This window comes from Danio aesculapii, chromosome 22 (assembly GCF_903798145.1).
Source record: "Danio aesculapii chromosome 22, fDanAes4.1, whole genome shotgun sequence".
Lineage (NCBI taxonomy): Eukaryota > Metazoa > Chordata > Actinopteri > Cypriniformes > Danionidae > Danio > Danio aesculapii.
In genome coordinates, this window is record NC_079456.1 from 32,624,619 (window position 1) to 32,649,179 (window position 24,561).

General features: G+C 35.2%; 2 protein-coding genes across 6 annotated transcripts in view; both read left to right on the top strand.

The window, feature by feature from the left end:
* si:ch211-126j24.1 (phosphofurin acidic cluster sorting protein 2) overlaps positions 1–8,971 on the top strand; it is a 124,076-nt gene extending 115,105 nt beyond the window's left edge. For all 4 annotated transcript variants that reach the window (XM_056447529.1, XM_056447531.1, XM_056447530.1 and 1 more), the window contains 2 exons: positions 1,490–1,603; positions 3,344–8,971. In XM_056447529.1, coding sequence (XP_056303504.1) covers positions 1,490–1,603; positions 3,344–3,459 — 230 coding nt within the window. In that variant the 3' untranslated portion in view covers positions 3,460–8,971. The remainder of the gene's footprint in view (positions 1–1,489; positions 1,604–3,343) is intronic.
* Positions 8,972–14,203: 5,232 nt separating this feature from the next.
* Positions 14,204–24,561, top strand: part of LOC130215712 (kinesin light chain 1-like) — an 82,488-nt gene continuing 72,130 nt past the window's right edge. For both annotated transcript variants that reach the window (XM_056447548.1, XM_056447549.1), the window contains exon 1: positions 14,204–14,356. The gene's annotated coding sequence lies outside the window, so the exon portion shown is untranslated. The remainder of the gene's footprint in view (positions 14,357–24,561) is intronic.

Here is a 24,561-nt window from a genome sequence, read left to right on the forward strand (position 1 = left end):
TTTTTGGGGGGGTGCTATCAGTGATTTAGGGTGGGGCTATGAGTGATTTAAGGCAGGGTTATCGGTCATTTAGGGTAGGGCTATCAGTGATTAAGGGTGGGGCTATCATTCATTTAGGGCGGGGATTTCAGCCTTTTAGGGTGGGCCTATCAGTCTTTTGGGGTGGGGTTATCAGTGATTTAGGGTGGGGATATCAGTCCTTTAGGGTGGGGCTATCAGTCATTTAGGGTGGAGCTATCAGTCATTTAGGGCAGGGCTATCATTCTTTTTGGGCAGGACTACCAGTTCTTTAGAGTGGGGCTATCAGTCATTTATGGTGGGGCTATCAGTGATTAAGGGTGGGGCTATCATTCATTTAGGGCGGGGATTTCAGTCTTTTAGGGTGGGCCTATCAGTCTTTTGGGGTGGGGTTATCAGTGATTTAGGGTGGGGATATCAGTCCTTTAGGGTGGGGCTATCAGTCATTTAGGGTGGAGCTATCAGTCATTTAGGGCAGGGCTATCATTCTTTTTGGGCAGGACTACCAGTTCTTTAGAGTGGGGCTATCAGTCATTTATGGTGGGGCTATCAGTGATTTAGGCTGGGGCTATCAGTCATTGAGGGCAGGACTACCATTCTTTTAGGGCAGGACTACGAGTTCTTTAGGGTGGGGCTATCAGTCTTTTGGGGTGGGGCTGTCAGTCCTTTAGGGAAGGGCTATCAGTTCTTTAGGGTGGGGCTATCAGTCTTTTGGGGTGGGGCTATCAGTCCTTTAGAGTGGGTCTATCAGTAACTTATGGTGGGGCTATCAGTCCTTTAGGGTGGGGCTATCAGTAATTTAGGGTGGGGCTATCAGTTCTTTAGGGTGGGGCTAACAGTAATTTAGGGCCGAGCTATCATTCCTTTTGGGCAGGACTATCAGTTCTTTAAGACGGGGTGGGGTTATCAGTTCATTAGGGAGAGGCTATCAGTCATTTAAGGTGGAACTATCAGTGAATCAGGGCAGGAATATCAGTCCTGTACACTCAAAGTCCAGCAAAATGCGAAAAACAGTCCATGTGACTTCAGTGGTTCATCGGTAATCATACGAAGATCTAAGAACACTTTTGTGTGGCAAAAAAAAAAGTTTAAAAACTTTGTTAACCCGTGTGTTCACATCAGGTCCCGGTGCATGTTTAAAAACAATACAGGTAAAACAATGACTCTAATGTCAAAAGGTTGTACTCTTTGCAATGAGTTTTGTGTTGTTTTTAGTCCACATTTTCTAGACATACCCATATTTCTACCTTTTTTCTAGAAAATGCATCTTAATTTATGATTTTTTCAAATATTTGGGCCACAAATAAGACAAAACTCTAAGTAAGAAGTGCATTATTTGCAGTGCTGCTCGTAGTAAACACACACCCTGACCTTTAAGAAGAATAGACATTCGTGAACAGTCATATTTAAAGCTTTTTGCTCCCCATATGCCGTTACTGTTGCTTTATGCCTAATATCTTTCTCTCCTCAGTGATTTTTCTGAGCAAGAAGCCAAAAGAGAAGGACGTGGACTCTAAGAGTCAGGTGATCGACAGCATCAGCAGACTGATCTGCACCGCCAAACACCAGCACACCATGCTGAAGGGTAAACCCAACACTACACACAAACTCCATCAGTACTGCACTCAATACTGCCTCCCCATGGTCACTTCTGTAACACTTGGCTGAATCAAGCATTACCTTCAATAGGCAAAGCAGTTGCTATGGTTATTCACTTCATTAGGCTTCTGCAGGTATCAAATTTTCTTGTTGTGATCTTGAAGTTTTTAATCATAATATTATATATTATCACAGTATTGACCAGAGCTGCAAAAAAAGATTTCTTTAACAGGTTCAATAACCAAAAAACTATAGAAGCCCGTTCCCGTCACTGAATAATACAAAAAACTAATAAAATATATAGTCAGAATTCCTCGTTATTAAGTCAGAATTCTGAGTTATAAAGTCGCAATTCTAAGTTATAAAGTCAGAATTCCGAGTTATATAGACAGAATTGCGAGTTATAGTCACAATTCCAAGTTATAAAGTCAGAATTCCTAGTTATTAAGTCAGAATGCGGAGCTATAAAGTCGCAATTCTGAGTTATAAAGTCAGAATTCAGAGTTATTTAGTCAGAATTGCGAGTTATAGTCACAATTCCAAGTTATAACGTCAGAATTCCTAGTTAAGTCAGAATTCATAGTTATAAAGTCAGAATTCCTAGTTATAAAGTCAGAATTCTGAGTTATAAAGTCGCAGTTCTGAGTTATAAAGTCGCAATTCTGAGTTATAAAGTTCGAATTCCTAATTATTAAGTCAGAATTTTGAGTTGTAGTCGCAATTCTGTTATAAAGTCAGAGTTCCTAGTTATAAAGTCAGAATTCTGAGTTATAAAGTCGCAATTCTGAGTTATAAAGTTCGAATTCCTAGTTATTAAGTCAGAATTCCCGAGTTATATAGTCAGAATTGCAAGCTATTAAGTCGCAATTCCGAGTTATAAAGTCAGAATTACTAGCTATTAAGTCTGAATTCTGAGTTATAAAGTCGCAATTCTGAGTTATTAAGTCGCAATTCTGAGTTATAAAGTTCGAATTCCTAGTTATTAAGTCAGAATTCGGAGTTATAAAGTCACAATTCTGAGTTATAAAGTTCGAATTCCTAGTTATTAAGTCAGAATTCTGAGTTATTAAGTCGCAATTCTGAGTTATAAAGTTCGAACTTCTAGTTATAAAGTCAGAATTCTGAGTTATATAGTCAGAATTGCAGGTTATAAAGTCAGAATTGCATTCTGACTTTATAACTCGGAATTCTGACTTTATAACTCAAAATTCTGACTTAATTATTTATTTATTTATTTATTATTATTATTTTTGTATTATTATTATTCGGTGGCGGGAACAGGCTTCCATAAAAAAAAATATATATATATATATATAATAAACATGTTCAGAAAAATTAAACAACTGACACGCTGGCATTTGTAGCTCCACCCACTTTTGAAAAGAGCACAATCTCATTTGAATTTAAAATGACAGTCACTAGATTTAGTTACTAATCAGTATCAGTAACTGATATTAATAAATGTAATCTTACTGTACACAGTCAACGAACAAAACGGCTATTAATATTCACCATAGTTGTCTTTTACATCTTCAAACATTTTATAAACAACAACTGCAAATACAGTAATCTGAAGACTCTTAAAAGACACTGTAAAAGATTAAATAATCATAATTTCCTGTATTGTTCACAATTATCATAATAAATTAAATTAAGGAACATTGGCATATGTCTACATTTAATAACCCTGCTCATTTTAATTTATTTTATTTTTCTCCCTCTGTAGTGTCTATTGATGGCGTGGAGTGGCACGACGTGAAGTTTTTCCAGCTAGCCGCGCAGTGGCCGACTCATGTGAAACACTTCCCTGTAGGAATCTTCGGCTACAGCAAGCCAGTGTGAACTTCTCCGGCCGGACAAAACAGACGAATGGATTTTCCTGTGGAAATGGTCATTTTGAAAGCCTGTGTCCTCGACAGAAATGTTGTTATTGATGTTACTTGTCATTTTTGTTGCTTTGGCGGTGAAAGGAACATCGGTGTGTTTGAAACAAACGCTGTCTTTTGTGTTGAGATCAGCAGCACATGTTGTGGTAGGAATCGTACAGACACGTACGGCAGCTTCAGTTTGCACTTTGTTGGGTTATAGTTTGTTATTATTTCTGTGAAATTTTCAGTGTTTATAATTGTTCTATGTACAATATTATAAGGGTGGGATTTATGAAGTGAGCTTGATTGAAATTTGTATTTGTGTGCGGTTTTGGTAATTCTGTGGTAATATTTAAAGGGGCTATATGTTATTAGCCTCGTTGTTAGCGACACCGGTGGCCGTTAAGTGAACTGCAGCCGGTAAATTACTTGTACTCGTGCAAACTTAACATACAAGAAACTGACCATGATCTAGAGCCCCAATATACTAACAGTGAAGTTAAAAGTTTGGAAATAACAACTTTTTTTCAAGCTATATGTTATTGGCTTTGTTATTAGTGACATCGGTGGTCGTTTTGTGAACTGCAACTTACTTGTATTCAACGCACATGAGACCGAACGTGATTCAGAGCCTCAGTATGCTCACGGCTAAGATTTTTTACATTAAAAGTTGAAAATTTCAACTTTTTAAATTTGTTATATGTCATTAGCTTAGTTATTAGCGACACCGGTGGCCACTAAGTGAACTGCTATGAACTACGAACTTACTTGTGCTTGTGCAAACTTAACGCACATGAGACTGAACGTGATTTAGAGCCCCAATATGCTAACAGCAAAGATCTATACTAAACAAAATTGAAAATATAAACTTTTTTAGTAACTTTATGTCATTAGCTTGTTATTAATAGGGTAGTAATAAGCGGCCAATGGAATAGAAATTTTTAATCCAAATTTTAATTACTGCGACAATATACTAGTTCGGCCAACATTTAAAGATGCTGCTTCTTCTTTAACTGTTTTCAAGTGTAGCAGTGTGTCCAAAGCTCTTTTTTCTTCTATATTGAGCTTTATTATTAGCGACACCGGTGGCCATAAAGGGAACTGCAGCTGGTTACTGGCTCATACTTGTGCAAACTTAATGCACAAATGACCGAACGTGATTCAGACCCCCAATATGCTAACGGCAAAGATTGTTTACATGAAAAGTTAGAAATATTAATTATTATTAGTAGATGCACTTTTTAGGTCTCCTCGAAGTTGACTCCAATTTTTAAATTATCCAGCAATATAATAGTTCGCCCAACATTTGAAGTCGCTGCTTCGTCCTTAACTGTTTTCGAGTGTAGCAGTATATCCAAAGCTTCTTTTTTTTTCTATATTGAGCCTTGTTATTAGCGACACTGGTGACCGTTAAGGGAACTGCAGCTGGTAACTTGCTTGTATTTGTGCAAACAATGCACAAGAAATTGAACATGATTCAAAGGCCAAATATGCTAAAGGCGAAGAATTTTTATGTAAAAAGTTGAAAATATCATATGTCATTAGCTTAGTTATTAGCGATACCGGTGGCCATTAAGTGATTTGCAACTTCACGCACATGAGACCAAATGTGATTCAGAGCCCCAATATGTTAACGGCAAAGATCTTTTACATAAAAAGTTGAAAATATAAACGTTTTTAATGAGCTTTATGTCATTAGCTCTGTTATTAGTGGGGGCGCTAATGAGCGACTAATGAAGTAGACATTTTTTTTCTCCAATTTTTAATTTATGTGACAATATAGTAGTTCGCCCAACATTTGAAGACGCTGCTACTTCCTTAACGGTTTTCGAGTGTAGCAGTGTGTCTTCTATATTGAGGCTTGTTATTAGCGACACCGGTGGCCGTTAAGTGAACTGCAGCCTGTAACTTGCTCATACTTGTGCAAACTTAACACACAGGAGACAGAACGTGATTTAGAGCCCTAACATGCTAACAGCAAAAATCTTTTATGTAAAAAGTTGAAAATATCAACTATGTCATTAGCTTTTAGCGGGGATGCCATCAATCAGTTAATAAAGTAGATGCAATTTTTAGGTCTGTCAATACACTAGTTTTTCCAACATTCAAAGTTGCTGCTTCTTCCTTAACTGATTTAATTGTTGCAGTGTGTCCAAAGCTCTATTTTCTTCAATATTGAGCTTTATTATTAGCGACACCGGTGGCTGTTAAGGTTACTGCAAGCGGTAACTTGCTTGTACTTGTGCAGGCTTATCACACAAGAGACTGACCATGATTCAGAGCCCCAATATACTAACGTAAAAAATTAAACGTAAAAATTACCATTAGCTTTGTTATTAGTGACACCGGTGGCCTTTAAGTGAACTGCAGCCAGTTCTTGTACTTGCGTGGACTGACCATGATTCAGACCCCCCAATATTCTAACGCCGAAAATTGGAAATATCAACTTTTTAAAAAGCTATATGTGATTAGTTTTTGTTATTAGTGACGCCAGTGGCCACTAAGTGAACTGCAGCTAGTAGAATTTTTGCGTAAAAAGAAAATTGGCAAATGCTTCACATCGATATACTTAACCGGAAACCTCCAGACGCCGTCCATGCTGCTGACAGTGACATTGAAATATTCTCTGCACCTTTTACTCTCCCACCTTTTACTCTATAATTCACCAGCATCATGTTGAGAGAGTAGGCCATTAAAATTACACTTATTTGATTATAGAGTATATTTGAAACTATAGATTATATTGTTCCAGACATGCGAGACTAACGCCTTTTATTTGCATGACACATTGATGTAAAATATATAAATATTCATGCATAAATATTGTTACATATAGCCCCTTTAAAGAAATAGCTTTCCAAAAATCAGAGTTGTTATTGAACTCGTTAGTCAGATGACCGATTTGTCCGAGGAACAGGTCTTCATAGCTCTTAAATCTCATTTTGTGCCAGTTTTAATGTCTTTGAAATGTATTTTTGGGTTTTAAAGTGGGCGAGGCCGCGAGACAAGTGGGAGGGGTTTGAATACAAGTGGGAGGGACCGCAAGACAAGTCGGAGGAGTTTGATTACAAGTGAAAGGGACTGCGAGACAAGTGGGAGGAGTTTAAATACAAGTGGGAGGGGCTTTGTAACAAGTGGGAGGAGTTTGAATACAAGTGGGGATTATTATTTGCGACATCGGTGGCCGTTTAGTGAACTGTAGCCTGTTTTGCATGTTCATACTCATGCAAACTTAACATACAGGAGACCGAACATGATTCACAGCCCAATAACTTAATGGCGACAATTTATGTAAAAAGAAGTTAATTTTTGGAAATATCAACTGTTCGATAACCTTTATGTTATTAGCGACACTGGTGGGCTTTAAGTGAACTGCAGCCAGTAACTTGCTTGTACTTGTGCAAACGTTTGAATACAAGTGGGGATTATTATTTGCGACACCAGTGGGCGTTCAGTGAACTGTAGCCAATAACTTGTTCATATTCATGCAAACTTAACGCACAGGAGACCAAACGAGATTTACAGCCCTAATAAACTAATGGCGACAATTTACGTAAAAACCTTTCGAATAATCTATATTATTAGCGACACCTGTAGGCTACAGCCAGTAACTTGCTTGTACTCAAACAATATTGCTTGTACTTAAGTTGCAAACTTACACATATTAGGTTTACGGTTTCTTTAAATATCAAGAATACAAATGGGAGGAGCTACGGGCAGTGGGAGGAGTTTCAAGGGGGGGCTTTATAACCAGTAAGAAGGGTTTAAATACAATTGGAAGGGTCTGTGAGACAAGTGGGAGGGGTCTGAATACATATTATAAAGAGTTTGTGACAAATGGGAGGCGTTTGAATACATATGGGAGGGGCTTTGTGATAAGTGGGAGGAATTTGAATGCCAGTTGGATTGTTATTTGTGACACCGGTGGCCGTTTAGTGAACTGCAGCCAGTAACTTGCTTGTACTTGTGCATACTTAACATTTTTGGGTTTCTTTAAATAACGAGAGGGAGTTTGGATGCAAGTGGGGGGAGCTCTGGTGCCAATGGGAGGAGTTTGAATACACTTCAAGGAGCTATGAGGCAAGTGGTAGGGGGTCTTTGTGTTAGTTGGGAGGGATTTGAATACAATCGGTAAGGCCTGTGAGGCAAGTGGGAGGGGTTTGATACAAGTAGGAGGGGCTTTGTGACAAGTGGGAGGGGTTTATTGAATGATTTTTAACGTAGCTGTGAATACTGAAGGGCACATCCTTTAAACTTAAGCAAGATGAACCCTTTTAGAATAAGAAAAGTGAGTATATTTAAAACAGTGCTTTATAATAATAGCCATGTCGGCGGGGAAGGGAACACGTGTGGACAAATGTGGTGCTTTAAGTTTTCTTGTGTGAGAAAGGGAGATCTCGGTTTGTAAAATGCTTTAAAACGCCCTTTAAATGGTTTTATTTGCTCTTCGTGTGGTGGTATGAGCGGATTTCTTTCACTTTTGACTCTTTCTACCTGCCATGTCTGATCATTCACTGCGAGTGTCTTTGTGCGCTGAAAACAGGGTCCAGTTACTGCCAGCTAATAAGGGCTCAACACTAAGGATTGTTAGGATGAGAACGGGACATCCGGTCCGACTTTTTGTAACTTTTTTGTGGTCGTTTTTTTTTCCCGCTCTTGACGAAGTCCCTTTACAAAAATGGCCTGTTTGTAAATACCGCGTGAGGGTGGAAGCAGCTTTACCTGTGGTTGTTTGTGTGCGTTTGTGTCCGTGTGAAAGAGATATTCAGTATTATTTTCATTTGGTGAGTTACAGCTTGTGGCTTTTTTTACAGCCAAGATATACTTACACTGCGCATTAAATAGATGTTTTTCATGTCTTTCAAGAGTACCGTTCTTTTCAATGTACTACTTTTTGTACTTTTTTGTTTAATTGAAGTGGGCTGCTGAGGTTTATTCGACCGTTTTGCGGCCTCTGGTTGTTTTTAAGCACTACTTTTAGGTCAACGTCAGACGAGAGAACGCTAATATTTGATGGGTCTGTATTAAATAGAAACGCAGACGTTTTTGCACAAAGCTTATTTTTAAGTTGGACAGTATTGATTCTGAACGAACCACTGAGGAAAGCTTCTCTTGGATTCTGTGTGTACATAAGCGTACAGTATACTGCCATTTCATATCCTTTATACTGGTTTGAATTGTCATACGAATACTAAAATGATTTTAACCATGGCTGCATTGTGATTTTTTAACATTTACTATTAGTATTTGTTTTTTCTATTTCCCTTTTTAAAGGAGTTGAACTCTTTTATAGACTTACTTTTGTTTTTGTTTGTTTCTTTTCGGTTTGTTTTCTGACATTTAACATGTAAATGAAAGTAAGAGCGTGAACCGGTGTGTTCTGTTGTGGAGTGCACAGACATAAATAATGTTAGTTTTATTTTGTTTTCAGATTTGATAAATACCTACTGGAGGATTGTGCAAATAAATGACGAATAATAAAAATACGGCTGTGTTGTTTGTTTGTGCTTTTTTATCCAACCTAAAGATGGCCAAACTAGGGCCCGCAGGCCAAAATTGGCCCATGGTAACCTTTGATTTGGCCTGTCAACCAATCAGAGAAGAGATGAACAAATGATGGGGAAGGTTGGTGTGAATGCCTTAAACAGAGATCGTCATTTCTAATTTTACATAACATTTTGTTTGTTTAACGGCTGAGCTTGAAAAAAAAAGCAAAACTGTGAATGTGAATGAATAATTTTTTTAAAGGGTCATGAAACCCTAAAAGACTTTTTTAGATGTTGCCCGACATGTATTAATTATGTTATAAATGAGATTGTTTATGGTTTTATTGTAAGAAGTAGATATATATATATATTCTTTTTTTTCTTTTTTAATTATTTCCCAAATGATGTTTAACAGAGCAAGGAAATTTTCACAGTATGTCTGATAATATTTCTTCTTCTGGGGGAAAGTCTTATTTGTTTTATTTTGGCTAGAATAAAAGCAGTTTTTAATTTTTTAAACACCATTTAAAGGACATATTATTAGCCCCTTTAAGCTATATTTTTTTCGATAGTCTACAGAACAAACAATCATTATATAATAACTTGCCTAATTACTCTAACCTGCCTAGTTAACCTAATTAACCTAGTTAAGCCCTTAAATGTCACTTTAAGCTATATAGAAATGTCTTGAAAAATATCTAATAAAAGAATAAAAGCAGTTTTTAATTTTTTTAAAACCATTTTAAGGTCAAAATTATTGTTATTATTAAGCTATATATTTTTTTCGATAGTCCACAGAACAAACCATCGTTATACAATAACTTGCCTAATTACCCTAACCTGCCTACACTCTCAGAAATAAAGGTACACGAGCTGTCACTGGGGTGGTACCTTTTCAAAAGGTACAAATTTGTACCTAAAAGGTCCATTATTACACCTCAAGGGTACATATTAGTACTTAAAATTTTAAGAGGAACAATTTTGTACTTTTTAGGTCCTAATATGCACCCTTGAGGTCTTAATATGGACCTTTTAGGTACAATTTTTTTTTCTTTTGTAATTATTTCCCAAATGATATTTAACACAGCAAGGAAATTTTCACAGTATGTCTGATAATATTTTTTCTTCTGGGGAAAGTCTTATTTGTTTTATTTCAGCTAAAATAAAAGCAGTTTAAAATTTTTTAAACTCCATTTTAAGGACAAAATTATTAGCCCCTTTAAGCTATATATTTTTTCGATAGTCTACAGAACAAACCATCAATATACAATAACTTGCCTAATTACCCTAACCTGCCTAGTTAACCTAATTAACCTAGTTAAGCCTTTAAATGTCACTTTAAGCTGTATAGAAGTGTCTTGAAAAATATCTAGTCAAATATTATTTACAGTCATCATGGCAAAGATAAAATAAATCAGTTATTAGAAATGAATTATTAAAACTATTATGTTCAGAAATGTGTTGAAAAAAATCTGCTCTCCTTTAAACAAAAATTGTGGAAAAAAAATAAACAGGGGGGCTAATAAGTCTGACTTAAACTGTATATATATCTTTATATATATATATATATATATATATATATATATATATATATATATATATATATATATATATATATATATATATATATAGTTGAATTCAAAATTGTTAGCCCCCCATCCCCCCCATATTTGAAATATTGTTTCTTTTTTAAATATTTCCAAATTATGTTTAACAGAGCAAGGAAATTTTCACAGTATGTCTGATAATATTTTTTTTTCTGGAGAAAGTCTTTTTTTTTTTTTTGCTAGAATAAAAGCAGGTTTTAATTTTTTAAAAACCATTTTAAGGTCAAAATTACTATTATTATTAAGCTATATATTTTTTCGATAGTCTACAGAGCAAACCATCGTTATACAATAACTTACCTAATTACCCTAACCTGCCTAGTTAAAGAGCCCCTATTATGGGTTTTTGAAAATGACCTTCCGTGTAGTGTGTAACACAGCTCTAAGTGAAGTCAAATATCTTAAATCTGACTTAAATCTAAAAGTGTGCTGTTTAAAACTTGATTTTTCTACAAAAGAATCAACTCATCGTGTTTCAAATAAATCGTCTTGATAACGAGTCTTTAGTCATGCCGGTGTGATGTGGATATGGAACTTAAGCACCGCCCATTTGTTGCGTATGCAGCAAACTGCGAAACTTAACGCATGACCCTGCGTTTCCGGTCTGACACATTCGCTTGCGTATGAATGGAAGTCTATGGGAAGAAAAGTCAAGTGTGACCGCAGCTTTCAACAGAGTAAGTTCACAGTACTCATTAGGATTAGTTTTTGAACTTAAAAACTCAAATGGTTAGTAGCAATCGGTTTTCTCAAACAGTTTGAGTTGTCTTAACTTATTGGGTTTTGCAGTACTCAGTTGGTTTGAGATCTCTTTATTTATCAGGTTTTACTGTGCTCAAATTGCTTCATTTACCCAAATGGATTAAGTTCACAGTACGCATTAGGATTAGTTTTTGAACTTAAATGGTTTGATGTAATCGTTTTCCTCAAATGTTTTGAGTTGCCTTAACTTTTTGGGTTTTAGAATGAAATTATTGTTATTCTTCTTTTAGTAGATAAATGGAATAAATCATCATCTCTATGACAATTCCAAATAATTAAATAACTGAAATAATGAAGCGTTAATAAATAATGAATATTGACATGCCACATCTCAATTGTCACATTTTCTACATTTTTTGTTTCTAGCAGCTTTTCAGTGACTTGCACTTCTGCGTTTTTCCAGCAGATGGCTGTAAAATCAAAGATAATCTTGGCGACATCATAAAAACATTATTATTATGGTCGAAAGGTTACGTTTTATTTGAACACCTCTCTGTTTATACATTCAAACCGCGAGATTATTAATAACACATAATCAAATATTAGGCTAACGAGCATCAACATTGGGATCGAGGATCATAAATCAAAGAAATATGTGCATGTACACAGCTCCAAGGTGATTTATCAAACTAAAATTGATCAATAGAAATAAAATTGATGAACATCTCCTCTCAAATGCCTACCTTATGAATATTAATTAAGAATGACGTTGCTTGATAATCCTGGAATGACCAATCACATGATCTCATTTGTGAATTAGAGGAATCGATAAAACACCTGTTTTTTTGAATGCACATATATACTCAAATGTTTTAGTTTGATGTTGAATATCTTATACTAAAACTTACAAAATTAAAAATTACGTTTTCTTGTAAAGATATTTTTGACATACAATTATAATAAAACTTTGGAGCAAAAATTGTTTATTGATTTAATGATTATACATGGGAAGTACCATGTACACAATCAAAAATGGTCTAATGATAAAGCTAACATTCATTTGTTTCAAATTGATCTGAAGAATTATATCGAAACCCCTAAAAGACATTAAAAATAAAAAAGCTATGAGGATGTATGCAATTTTGGAATTATTTTCTTACGTAAATTTCTTGTAATTTATATATCCCCTGTAATTTCATTTATTTTTTGTTTTTTAATCTCTATTGATTTGTTCCTTTGATGTGAAAAACTGTGAGCATCGTATTCCTCAATTTTTGTATGCTATTGTTATACAATAAAAAAAATAATAAAAAAAATAAAAAATGTAATCTCTTTACTTCACTTTTCAAGCTCAATGCAAAAAATATAGCCATCTTACATAGTACAGAGGAAAAAAAAATAAAGGAAAAAAATATATAAAGGGGTACGTAAATAAAACATCACTCTTTAAAGAAACAGATTAAACATTTGATTAAACTGTTTAAAAAAAATTGGGTAAAAATGTCAATAATAATAATAATAATAATAATAGTAATAATGCTGCATTTCAATACGAAAAATATTAAAGAAAGGTTTCTGGTTTGTAAATGTACATTTATGTGTATAAAATGTTGTTAATATGAAAAGAAAATTAAGGAAATGCAATTCTTTTAAGTAAAGGTGTATTTTACAATTAACAAAACCAACAAAACATTTCACCATAATAAAGAAAGATCTTAGAATATCCCCAATTACAAAGAGACAAAAGTCTTTTTTTTTAACAGCAAATTAAAACTATTTTATTGCCAGAATAAATGAAGTAAAGTCTCAGGGTGCTCACAAGTAATATATAAACAGAAATTATCCCCAGTATTATTCATATTATTTATTAAATTACCCATTAATTGTATTTATTAACACCTACCCCTACCCCAACCCTTGAAGTAAAGTAAAAACAGTAATTATACCCAGTATTATTCATATTATTGATTAAATTACCCATTGATTGTGATTTATTAATGCTTTCCCCACCCCAACCCTAAACCCAACCATCACAAGTACTGTAAAAGCAGTAATTATACCAAGTATTATTCATATTATTAATAAAATTACCCATTAGTTGTATTTTATTAACGTCTACCCCACCCCAACCCTAAAACCAACCATCACAGTAATGTAAAAACAGTAATAATACATAGTATCATTCGTATTATCTTTAAATTACCCATTAATTGTAATTTATCAATGTCTACCCCTATCCAAATTCCTAACCCAACCCTCACAGTAAGGTAAAAACAGTAATTATCCCCAGTATTATTCATATAACTTATTAAATTACCCATTAATTGTATTTTATTAACGTTTTCCCCTACTCCAACCCTAAACCCAACCATCACAAGTACTGTAAAAACAGTAATTATACCCAGTATTTAGTCATGTTATGCATTACATTACCCTTTATTTGTATTTTATTAACGTTGAATCCACCCCAACCCTAAATCCAACCATCACAAGTAATGTAAAAACTGTAATTATTCCCAGTATTATTCATATAATTATTTAAATTACCCATTAATTGAATTTTATTAATGTCTACCCCCACCCCAACCCTAAACCCAAACATCACAGTAATCTAAAAACTGTAATTATACCCTGTATTATTCATATTATTTATTCAATTACCTTTTAATTGTATTTTATTTACGTCTAACTCTAACCTTAAAACGTTCCTCGCAGTAATGTAAATAAATATAAATTATTGTCGTACAGGTTCACAAAAACTATGCTATATACTGACGTGTGTATCCCATCCAGACTTTACCACACCTATGTCGCCTTTATTAATTCCAATCCCACCCACTTCCAGCGTCTCAGCCAATCAGATACGCCAGCTGCGTTCTAAAATTAATATTAACGAGCCAGCCCTCACCATAGTAGGATTTTGCGGAGCGCAGCCGCAGTAAGTGCGCAGTGCCGGTCCAGTTGACTCTCCCAGTCCCGTTTCTGGATTATATGTGATGATTTTTCTCTTAAATCGGCTTTAATTGAACACATTCCCGAAATATTAGCGCCTTGGACGGAACAGCGATCGTAGCAGGTATGTCACGATATGTAAATGAGCATCATCGAGTGTGTTTATAATAACAACACACATGTCGACATGTAAGCTGAGGTAACCGTAATCAAGAAAGCGTGTGTTTGTTACGTACGCAAACGGATTTGTTGTGTTTTGGTGGCGTTTTGCTCGGTTTTGTGTAAATATATATCGAGTGCTGTTGTTTTATGACAGTGTTTTATAGCCATTGTAGTGACCTGTGGACTCTCATACATCAGCAGATATTCATCAGGACAACACCCAGACTCTCATTCATATGCATAAACACACATAACTGGGACAGATCACAGCTATTCTGTTTAACAATACACACTTAGATACTCATTACAGTACTGTATATGTGATGTTTACTGTCTATGACATCACACCAGACACGTATGGCTATTATATCATCGTGATTCATGCAAACACATCATTTACTGCTCCTTTAATTATAATAATAATATGTGTACAGTAGCCTATGCTTATAATTTAGCTTCAGGTGAATATTGTTATATTACTTATAATAATAACGTTATTACAAGCGTTAAATGTATATCATTAGCAGTTTTTGATACTTGAACTCAATCTATATTAATTTATAAATGTGTAAACGTTTATGTATTGTGTGTATAACATTTAAAATTACATTAAATTACATAATTACAATTAATGACATTAAAAATCAAGGTTGCACAATTGTTCCTTGAAAAATAGTTATTGTTATTAATAATAAAAAATATACAAATGACTATATCACAGCAAACCTGAACTGTAAATATGATAAATTTACAGTTATTATGTAAATATGATTTGATAATCACAATATTAGCATATTTTGCATTATATAATGAACAACACTTTCATTTGAATCTGTGTAAATGTAGAAATCATATTAAACGCTATTTTCATGATTATTGATATATAAATTCATTAAAAATATATATATTATTGTAATATAAATATAAATTACACATACTTTTAGTTTAGGACTGTGCAATATGATGATTTATTTTATGGACAATAATGTCATATTAGTATGCTAAATATTGTTTATTTCGTGGTGTCACAGAATACATTTTTACCTTCATAGTTGTTATTTATCATAATTATGATTATTCTTCATAATTATTGTTTACCATCATAATTACTCATCATTTTGGGGAAAAAAAAGTTGCACGCTTTGCAGTACAGTATTTACTCTTTCCATTACTCATTTTATTTTGCTATATCTTATGTTTTTCTTTGTTATCTTATGTTATTTCTCTGTGTTTTATGAATATTTTATGAATATTTTGTAATCAAACATTTGCTCTGAAGATTGCAATAAAGCCAGAAGGATGATCACATATAAATTAGCAAATTTTTGAGATTTAAGAATTTTATTTTAAAATGAAAACAGAATTAGTATTGTGATTATCAGTATACAGTAAGTCATAGTGCCTAGCCCTGGTTATAGTTTTTTTATTATTATATTATATTTAATATTATATATTCAAGGCCTCACGGTGGTGCAGTGGGTAGCTTAATAGCCTCACAGCAAGAAGGTCGCTGGTTCAAGCCTCGACTGGGTCAGTTGGCATTTCTCTGTGGAGTTTGCATGTTCTACGTTCTACGTTCGGTATGCCTTTCGACAGTGGAAACGGCCATAAAAGCGTACCGAACCGAACCGTACCACTCAGTGTTTTGTTTTTTCACGGCTCTGACAGTAAGAGCAATTGAGCTCAAGCGCATCAAATGAAAAACCAATGAGAAATGTCTTATAGGGGGCGGGGCATGTCAGACACTAGAGAGCATTTGATTGGTTATGATTTGATGAGTAACTGAAGTTTGGGGGGACGTCAAAAAAATTGTTGATCCATTTGGGCGAAAGTGACAAACAACATGCTTTACATGTGTATATCAGTTTTATATCTTCTAAACGTAAATTTTGTCAGTGTTTTGGAGCACACTAGAGTATAGATATCCTAGAAACGAACAATAATACTAACATCTAAAAAACGTAAATACAAAAATATGAATATGTAAACACTCTAAGGAAATAACTGGCAGCTTTTTTCTTCAAAAATACAACATATGAACAATTACAATTCTGGTATAAATATTGACACTAATTAAGCGATCACTTCTTGCAGAAAATATAAAGCAGTTGGGATGTGAGTTGGCCACGCCCACTTATTTACATTTCAAGGTATACATCGAATAAAAAGCTGTTTTAAGGTGCACATTTCATTCAGCGTTAATTATATATACTGTCATACCGCCCAGCCCAACATCACATATCAGCTGTGCGATCTTGAGATTGTAGGACTGCAGAATGATAATTATTTTGAGTTTCAGCCGCTCCTCTCTTCAGCAAACACTGCATGTCAATAATGCAGTGCAGATGAAGCCACAATCACACACACAAACATGCACACACACAATGATGAGGCTCAGCTTTACCACGCTTTATACATTTCCTGCTGGCAGTGCTTTGATTGTTGACAGAGCTTTGCTAAGTGGTTTTCTTTGCTACTGTATCGCAGATACTCACCTGTATAAATATCCATTCATTTTCATTTCGGCTTAGTCCCTTTATTAATCAGGGGTGGCCACAGCGGAATGAAACGTCAACTTATCCAGCATATGTTTTACGCAGTGGATGCCCTTCCAGCCGCAACCCATCACTGGGAAACACTCTTACATTCACACTCATACACTACAGACAATTTAGCTTACCCAGTTCACCTGTACTGCATGTGGACTGTGGGGAAACCGGAGCACCCGCAGGAAACCCACGCCAACATTCCACACAGAAATGCCAACTGACCCAGCCAGGGGCTCGAATCAGCGACCTTCTTGCTGTGAGGCGATCCTGCTACCCAGTGCGCCCCCATGACGGCATATTTATATACAGTTGAAACCAGAAGTTTACATACACTGTATAAAAAGGCACGTAACCATTTTGAAAAGTCAGATTTTAATGTGACTAAACATTTTCCCTTTAAGGTAAGTTAGGATTATCAAATTTGTTTCTGTTATGCTTAATAGCAGAATAATGAGAGAGATATTTTTTGAGAAATTTTTATATCTTTTCTTGAAAGTCAAGTGTACATACAGTAAGATTGTTAAGCCTCTGAAAAAGCTCAGATGATGGTGTCGAGGTTTTGGAAGTTTCTGATTGGCTAATGGACAACATTTGAGTTAATTGGAGGCACAACTGTAGAATAGTATTTAAGGAAAACCTCAAACACACTGCTTCCTTGTGTGACAACATGGAAAATTAGCAAGCCAGAATCAACAAAAAAGCCAGATTACAATTTGCAAAATAACACTGGGAAAAAGACACATTTTTGGAGACCTGTCCTGTGGTCTGATGGAACTAAGATTGAACTGTTTGGCCATAAGCTCAGCTACTAAGTACGACCTCCAAAGACTACGTCGAATAGTTCGGACTGCTGAGCGAATCACTGATACAACCCTTCCTACTCCCCAAGAACTGTACTTATCCAGAGCGAGCAGAAGGGCTGCCAAAATCACTCTGGACCCCTCACACCCAGCACACTGCCTCTTTGAACTTTTACCTTCTGGTCGACGCTACAGAGCACTGCGCACCAGAACAGCCCGACACAGAAACAGTTTCTTCCCTCAGGCAATCCATCTCATGAACACTTGATGATAATAATTGCGAAACCAGCATCACTACTTGCTATACACTTTTATACACAAATACACTTATTTAACAACACACTTTACATGCCAATTTGCACATAACAGCTGCACATATAACGTTGTATATAGTAATAAACACGTACATACACTTGTCATCTGTATATTTGCACTCACTACTTCTATTTTTTTAAATATATTTATTATCTGTTTTTTGTCCTGTCTCTGTTATCCTGTTGCACTGTAGAAGCTTTGTCACGAAAACAAATTCCTAGTATGTGTGAACATACCTGGCAATAAAGCTCTTTCTGATTCTGATTCTGATAATGACCAGTGTTACATTTGGAGGACAAAGGGGAAAGCTTACAAGCCTAGGAACACCATCCCAACTGTGAAGTATGGGGGCGGCTGCATCATGTTGTGGGGCTGTTTTGCTGCAGGAGGGACTGGTCCACTTCACAGCATAGATGGCATCATGAAGAAAGAACATTATGTAGAAATACTGAAGCAACATCTCAAGCAGCCAGGAAATTAAAACTTGGCCAAAAATGGGTCTTCCAAACAGACCATGACCCTAAGCATACTACCAAATTAGTTAAAATGTGCTTTAAGGATAACAGAGTGAATGTTTTGGAGTGGCCATCACAAAGCCCTGACCTCAATCCTATAGAAAATTTGTGGGCAGAGTTGAAAAAGCTTGTAAGACAGCAAATTAATCTGACTCAGTTACACCAATTCTGTCTGAAGGAATGGGCCAAAAATCCTGCAAACTATTGCGAGAAGCCTATTGTGGAAGGATACCCAAAACATTTGACCAATGTTATACAGTTTAAAAGCAAAGCTAAAAAAATACCAAGGAAATGTATGTAAACTTTTGACTGTCTAGAAATTCATAAAAAATTCTCAAAAAGAAAATTCTCTCATTATTCTGGCATTTAGCAAATGTAAATCATTTAGGTAATCCTAACGGACCTAAAATAATAAATGTTTAGTATGATTTACCATCAGACATTTAAAAAAAAAAATTATGTTCCTTTTATTAGGGTGTATGTAAAATTCTGGTATCAACTAATATATATATATATATATATATCGTCACCTTAGAATTATAAGGTTCTATCTGACATTTTTGTCAAAGTTGAGTTATTGACATAATCTTACTAAATGACAAATTATTTACATTATGGGATGTTTACATTTTAAGACTTTATTTAAAAAACAAATGTTACACACATACTGTTTGCTATCGAATGCAAAATTTTTGAAGCTCAATGTCTTAAAAGCATTCAGAACGCAGATAGAACCTTATAATTCCAAGGTGACGACCTATATATATATATATATATATATATATATATATATATATATATATATATATATATATATATATATATATATATATATAAAATATACAGTGCTGGTCAAAAATGTATCGCATCCAAGATAAATGTTGTATATTCATAATACGTGCGTAAGTGTGTGTGTGTGTGTGTGTGTGTGTGTGTGTGTGCGTGTGTGTGTGTGTGTGTGTGTGTGTGCTATGTATATTTATTATATATAAATACACAGAGGCATGCATATGTTTGCGAAAATGTTTGTTATTTGTGTATATATATATATATATATATATATTTTACACACACACACACACACGCACGCACACACACACACACACACACACACACACACACACACACACACACACATATATATATATATATATATATATATATATATATATGATAGAAAAATTATATATAAATTCAAATATATCTGTAAATAGGTTTGTTTTGTATAGTTGTATTAATAACATTAATGTATATATGTAATTAATGTATAATTAATATATATGGATTTGATTAATCACAATTTATCACATCCAAAATTAAAGTTTTTTTATATAATACATCTGTGTGTATTATATACTTTTACTATGTATGTTTTACTATATGTTTTACTATATAATATGCACACATATGAGTCCTATTTGTGAATAAAATATCAAATTTTTGGGGTTGTGTTAAATTAGAATTTTAACTTTTACATTTATTTTAATTAATTGAAATACAATTTACATTGAAACAACATAAAATACCCTACAATAACATAAAAACAAATAACACACAATACAAAATGCCAGTTTCACATTTCAGCATATTCATTAATAGATAGATATGAAAAGAAAAAAGAAATAATATACTGCATGAATTAATATATATATATATTATTCCTCCAAACCTAAAAAAGTTATAAAAGGTGGCCATTGTTTCTTACTTTTACAATTTAATACTTTTAAAATTACTTAAAATGTAAATTTTACTAAAGAAGAATTGTATAAAAGTTCTTTAAACCCCACATAAAATGTGAAAATATAAAAATAACAGATTTCTTCTCTTTTTTTTTATGATGGTGGAGACTCTTATTTGTCTTTGAGCTCGAAGCATTTGCAGCTCTCAGGTCAGCGCTTGCCTGTAAACTCTAAACTCCATTAGAGGACATAAATCACAGGCTCGCTCTAATAGTGTTATTGAATTAAGAGCACTGAGACATTAATAAAACAAACCCTTTCCCATTGACTCAGCACAGATTCACATGAGGCTAGGCCTGTATGATATTGGAGAAATCAGAATATATAATGTATTTCATGTATACAGTACTGTGCAAAAGTCCGAAACACTATACAAGATCTGTTGGCCTAAGACTTTTGCACAATATATAATCAATCAGTCTCTTTATTAAAACTAATAGAAAATATAGGACAACAACAACAGCACAACATTTCCTCTTTAAGCAAAAGTTAATGTTTAATGAGGCTTCGTTTGGCACCAGGCACAACAGTGTTGATCTAATTGTTCTGCCATTTTCTGAAATAATGTGCTGTTTAATAATATCAGGCTTCTTTTAGCTCTTTCCAGAGTTCTTCTTTAGGGTTAGAGTTTCTTATCTTTCTTTTTCTGTCCAGGTGATCTCATACAGCCTCTATAATATTCAGGTCCGGACCCTGTGGAGGCCATTTTATGACTGTCAGTGTTTCATCAGCTGTTTTCTTTCTCCAAATAGGATTTTATCATTATCATGCTGAAAATATTACCACTGAAGTCCTTTCCATGAGGAATGGCATAGTGGATTAATACCTATCTGTACTTTTCAACATAGACCATTCCATCAGTTCAGTCAATATTGCTTATTAGGGATTCAATTCAATTCAATTCACCTTTATTTGTATAGCGCTTTTACAATGTAGATTGTCAAAGCAGCTTCACATAAAAGGTCATAGTGAATAGGAACAGTGTAGTTCAGTTATTAGTGTTTAAGTTCTGTTCAGTTTAGCTCAGTTCAGTGTGGTTTAATAATCACTACTGAGAGTTCAAACACTGAAGAGCAAATCCAACAATGCGCAGCTCTACAGATCCCGAACCATGCAAGTCTGTGGCGACAGCAGAGAGGGAAAAAAACTTCGCTAATTGGAGAAAGTGAAAAAACCTTGAGAGAAACCAGACTCAGTTTAATTTCTCCGCTGGCCAAACGTCTTGTGCAGAGCTGCAGTCTCAGTGGCGGAAGCTGGAAGCTGGCCTCAGCGAATACTCGTCTGTCCCTGAAGCGTCACAGGAATCAGTCATATGTTCTCCACTCCTCCATGACCACCACAGTAGCTGCTCAGGGTACGGCCCGGTCCAGGATATGGAAACCTTGGGATCATCTCGTCGTTGGTCTTGGATCGAATCAGTGACTCTGCATAGTCTGAGGGCCTCGGGAAGAGTATCCCCAGGTGGAAATGGAGAATAAAGAGAATAATTAGCGTAGCTGCTGTTCATAGTGTGTATAAACAAGGCGCAGAAACCTGTGTGGAAGCCCGCTAAGTGGTGTACTGAGTGTATGCTTTACTAAACAGATAGGTCTTAAATCTAGTTTTGAATAGGGAGAGTGTGTCTGAGCCTCGGACGTTATCAAGAAGGCTACTCCAGAGTTTAGGAGCCATACATTAAAGGCTCGACCTCCTTTAATCGACTTTGCTTTGGGATGCTCATTTCGGTTAATTTTGCCAACAGACAACCGCCGCTCGTTAACCGAATATTAACTGTTAACTGGTCAGATTAATTATGAATTATTATTTAATAAAAAAAATGATGTGTCTGTTTTGTGTGACACATTAAATAAAACATTAAATATACTGAATTATTTTAACATGCGAACAGCAGCATCCAGAACATAACAGAGCATCTTCACTCCCCTTTCCAACAGCATAGAAAAAAAGAAGAAACTAAATAAAAAAAAAATCAAACGAATTGTCCTGCCCTAGATATTTTTCACTTGAATGACAAATTTAGATTTCAAAACAAAAACACTGACTGAATCCTTTTAAGAACCGGCATATGCTGTTTTTTCAAATCATGTTTTTTGTCTTCCGTCAAATAAAAATATCAGGCTACCTCAAATCGATCGCTCCATGGACAATATGCATTTAATTAATGCTCCACTGCTATTATCATATCACAAAACCTCTGTCAACATTTTTAATAGAAGTCATTAGTTTAAAGATTATGTCTTAATTATGATTATGATGGGGTGTGAACCTACACTGGTCTCACGGTTCGGTGCATTGACGATGCTTTCCATACACAATTTGATATTTTTATAGCAATACAATAGTTCTTGTAATAAAATAAATAATTTATAAATATATTTATATATTATTTGTAATAATTTTTTTCTTCAACACAAGCAGATATATGAACTGTACCTTTAATTTTACTTGCTCAAAAAAACACTATTTTTAAATGTATCAAACAAAACTCAAGTACATGCACAGAACAACATGAGCATTTATAGGCAAAGTAAACAAATATAAATATTATCCCGCTTGCTTTCTGGGCATTATTGAGCCAGTTCTTAAATGCCTATGATTGATCACGCGCTCAACAGAAAAGGCTGCGATTGTCTCTAGTGGTCAGCGCAGCTCTGGCGCTGTTCAGCAAACAGTGACACTGAAGTTAAACGGCAGCGGCGATCAGCTGATCCATTATAGACGGCGACGTGGTGGAGAAAACTCGCTCTGCAGACACACTCGTGTCTGGATCTACAAGTAACGTTATTGTTGTAACAGCCTAGAGATAAAATGGAGATAAAACGTTACCTCACGAACACGCTACCAGGTCAAAGGGGCCACAGAGAGTGAGGGTGCACTCACACGATGCTATCCGAACTGTGCCCAGGCATGTTTCCTGATTGTTTGAGAAGTGTGAGTGCTCTCAATTGAGCTCAGGCATGGTTCAGTTGGCCGGCCCTGGTCCAGTTGGAAGAGGTGTGCCTGAGCACGGTTCACTTGGGCTTTGGCACGGTACACTTGTAGTGTGAGCCCGAAACTGAAGAAGCGACGTCACTTTAAGGGACTGTTTCATATGGATTTATTAATCATTCTTACTTTTGTAACTTGAAACAACGACCATTAGTCTCTCCTCCATCTTTAAAAGTTCTCCTCCGTAGTTGTCTTGACAACACAAACACTGCTGTCACCTCAGTTGAAACTCCGCCTCTGCTTTCATTTGATTGAAGAATGAAAAAGACAGGACTGACGTAACACACTTTTACCGCTTATGGATGACTTTTATTTAAGCTGCGAGTACACAGCACACAACTGCTAAAACGCGAGGAGCGCAGGGTGCATAAGCAGCATGCAAAACACTCACAGCCGTTAGTAAACCATTTAAAAGATGCGCCTCTCAACGCAAAAAGTGCGTTCGCTGTGATCAGCCCCTTATGCAGCCAAACTTTAAAAATATATCAAATAATTTTTTTAATCATTTAACTGATAGCATTAATCGGTTACAAACGCACCATTTCGGTTAATGCTTAATCGGTTATTTTGAGCATCCCTATTGCTTACAACACTGGTAGAAATGCAGCTCCGTTGACGTGCAGTGAGTGAACATATATTCTGTGCTTCTGAATGGCTATATATTACATTTTTGTGTACAAATCACTGCAAATCTTGTCACGTAGCGTGTTGTTGGGACACTAGGGTTACAATGCAACCTGCTCACCTAACGTTTACGCTTGTAATATTTATAGCATTTGCTAATAATAACCACTTCATGTGGAACTCTGAATCCGTGTCTCATTTTGGAGTCTGCTACTGTCCACCGGAGGTCACATTTCAGTCGCGGACGCATACTTCATGACTGAATGAATCAAATACGCTGTTTTCCATCTTGGGTGCTTCAGTAAAATTGGCTAAACTGGCATTGGGTGGGTTGAAGAGGCCAAAACAAAGACAGCCGTTCTGGCACGTATTGTTCATGTTCAAAACAGAATATCTGACTTCAGCATTGTTTTTCAGATAAACAAGAATGTTCACTTAGCATCTTTCTTAAATATCTGCAAACATATTATGGCGTTTTAATGCTTTAGAAGAGTCATAAACGCTCTCGAAATACATAGTCACAGACCTTAAAAGCACATACAAATAATAAACATTCACGTTGTTATAGGTAAACTCTGCAGTGACTCCACAAATCTCATGTGTACTGAGTTAAATCATAACTAAGTCAACATTGCAG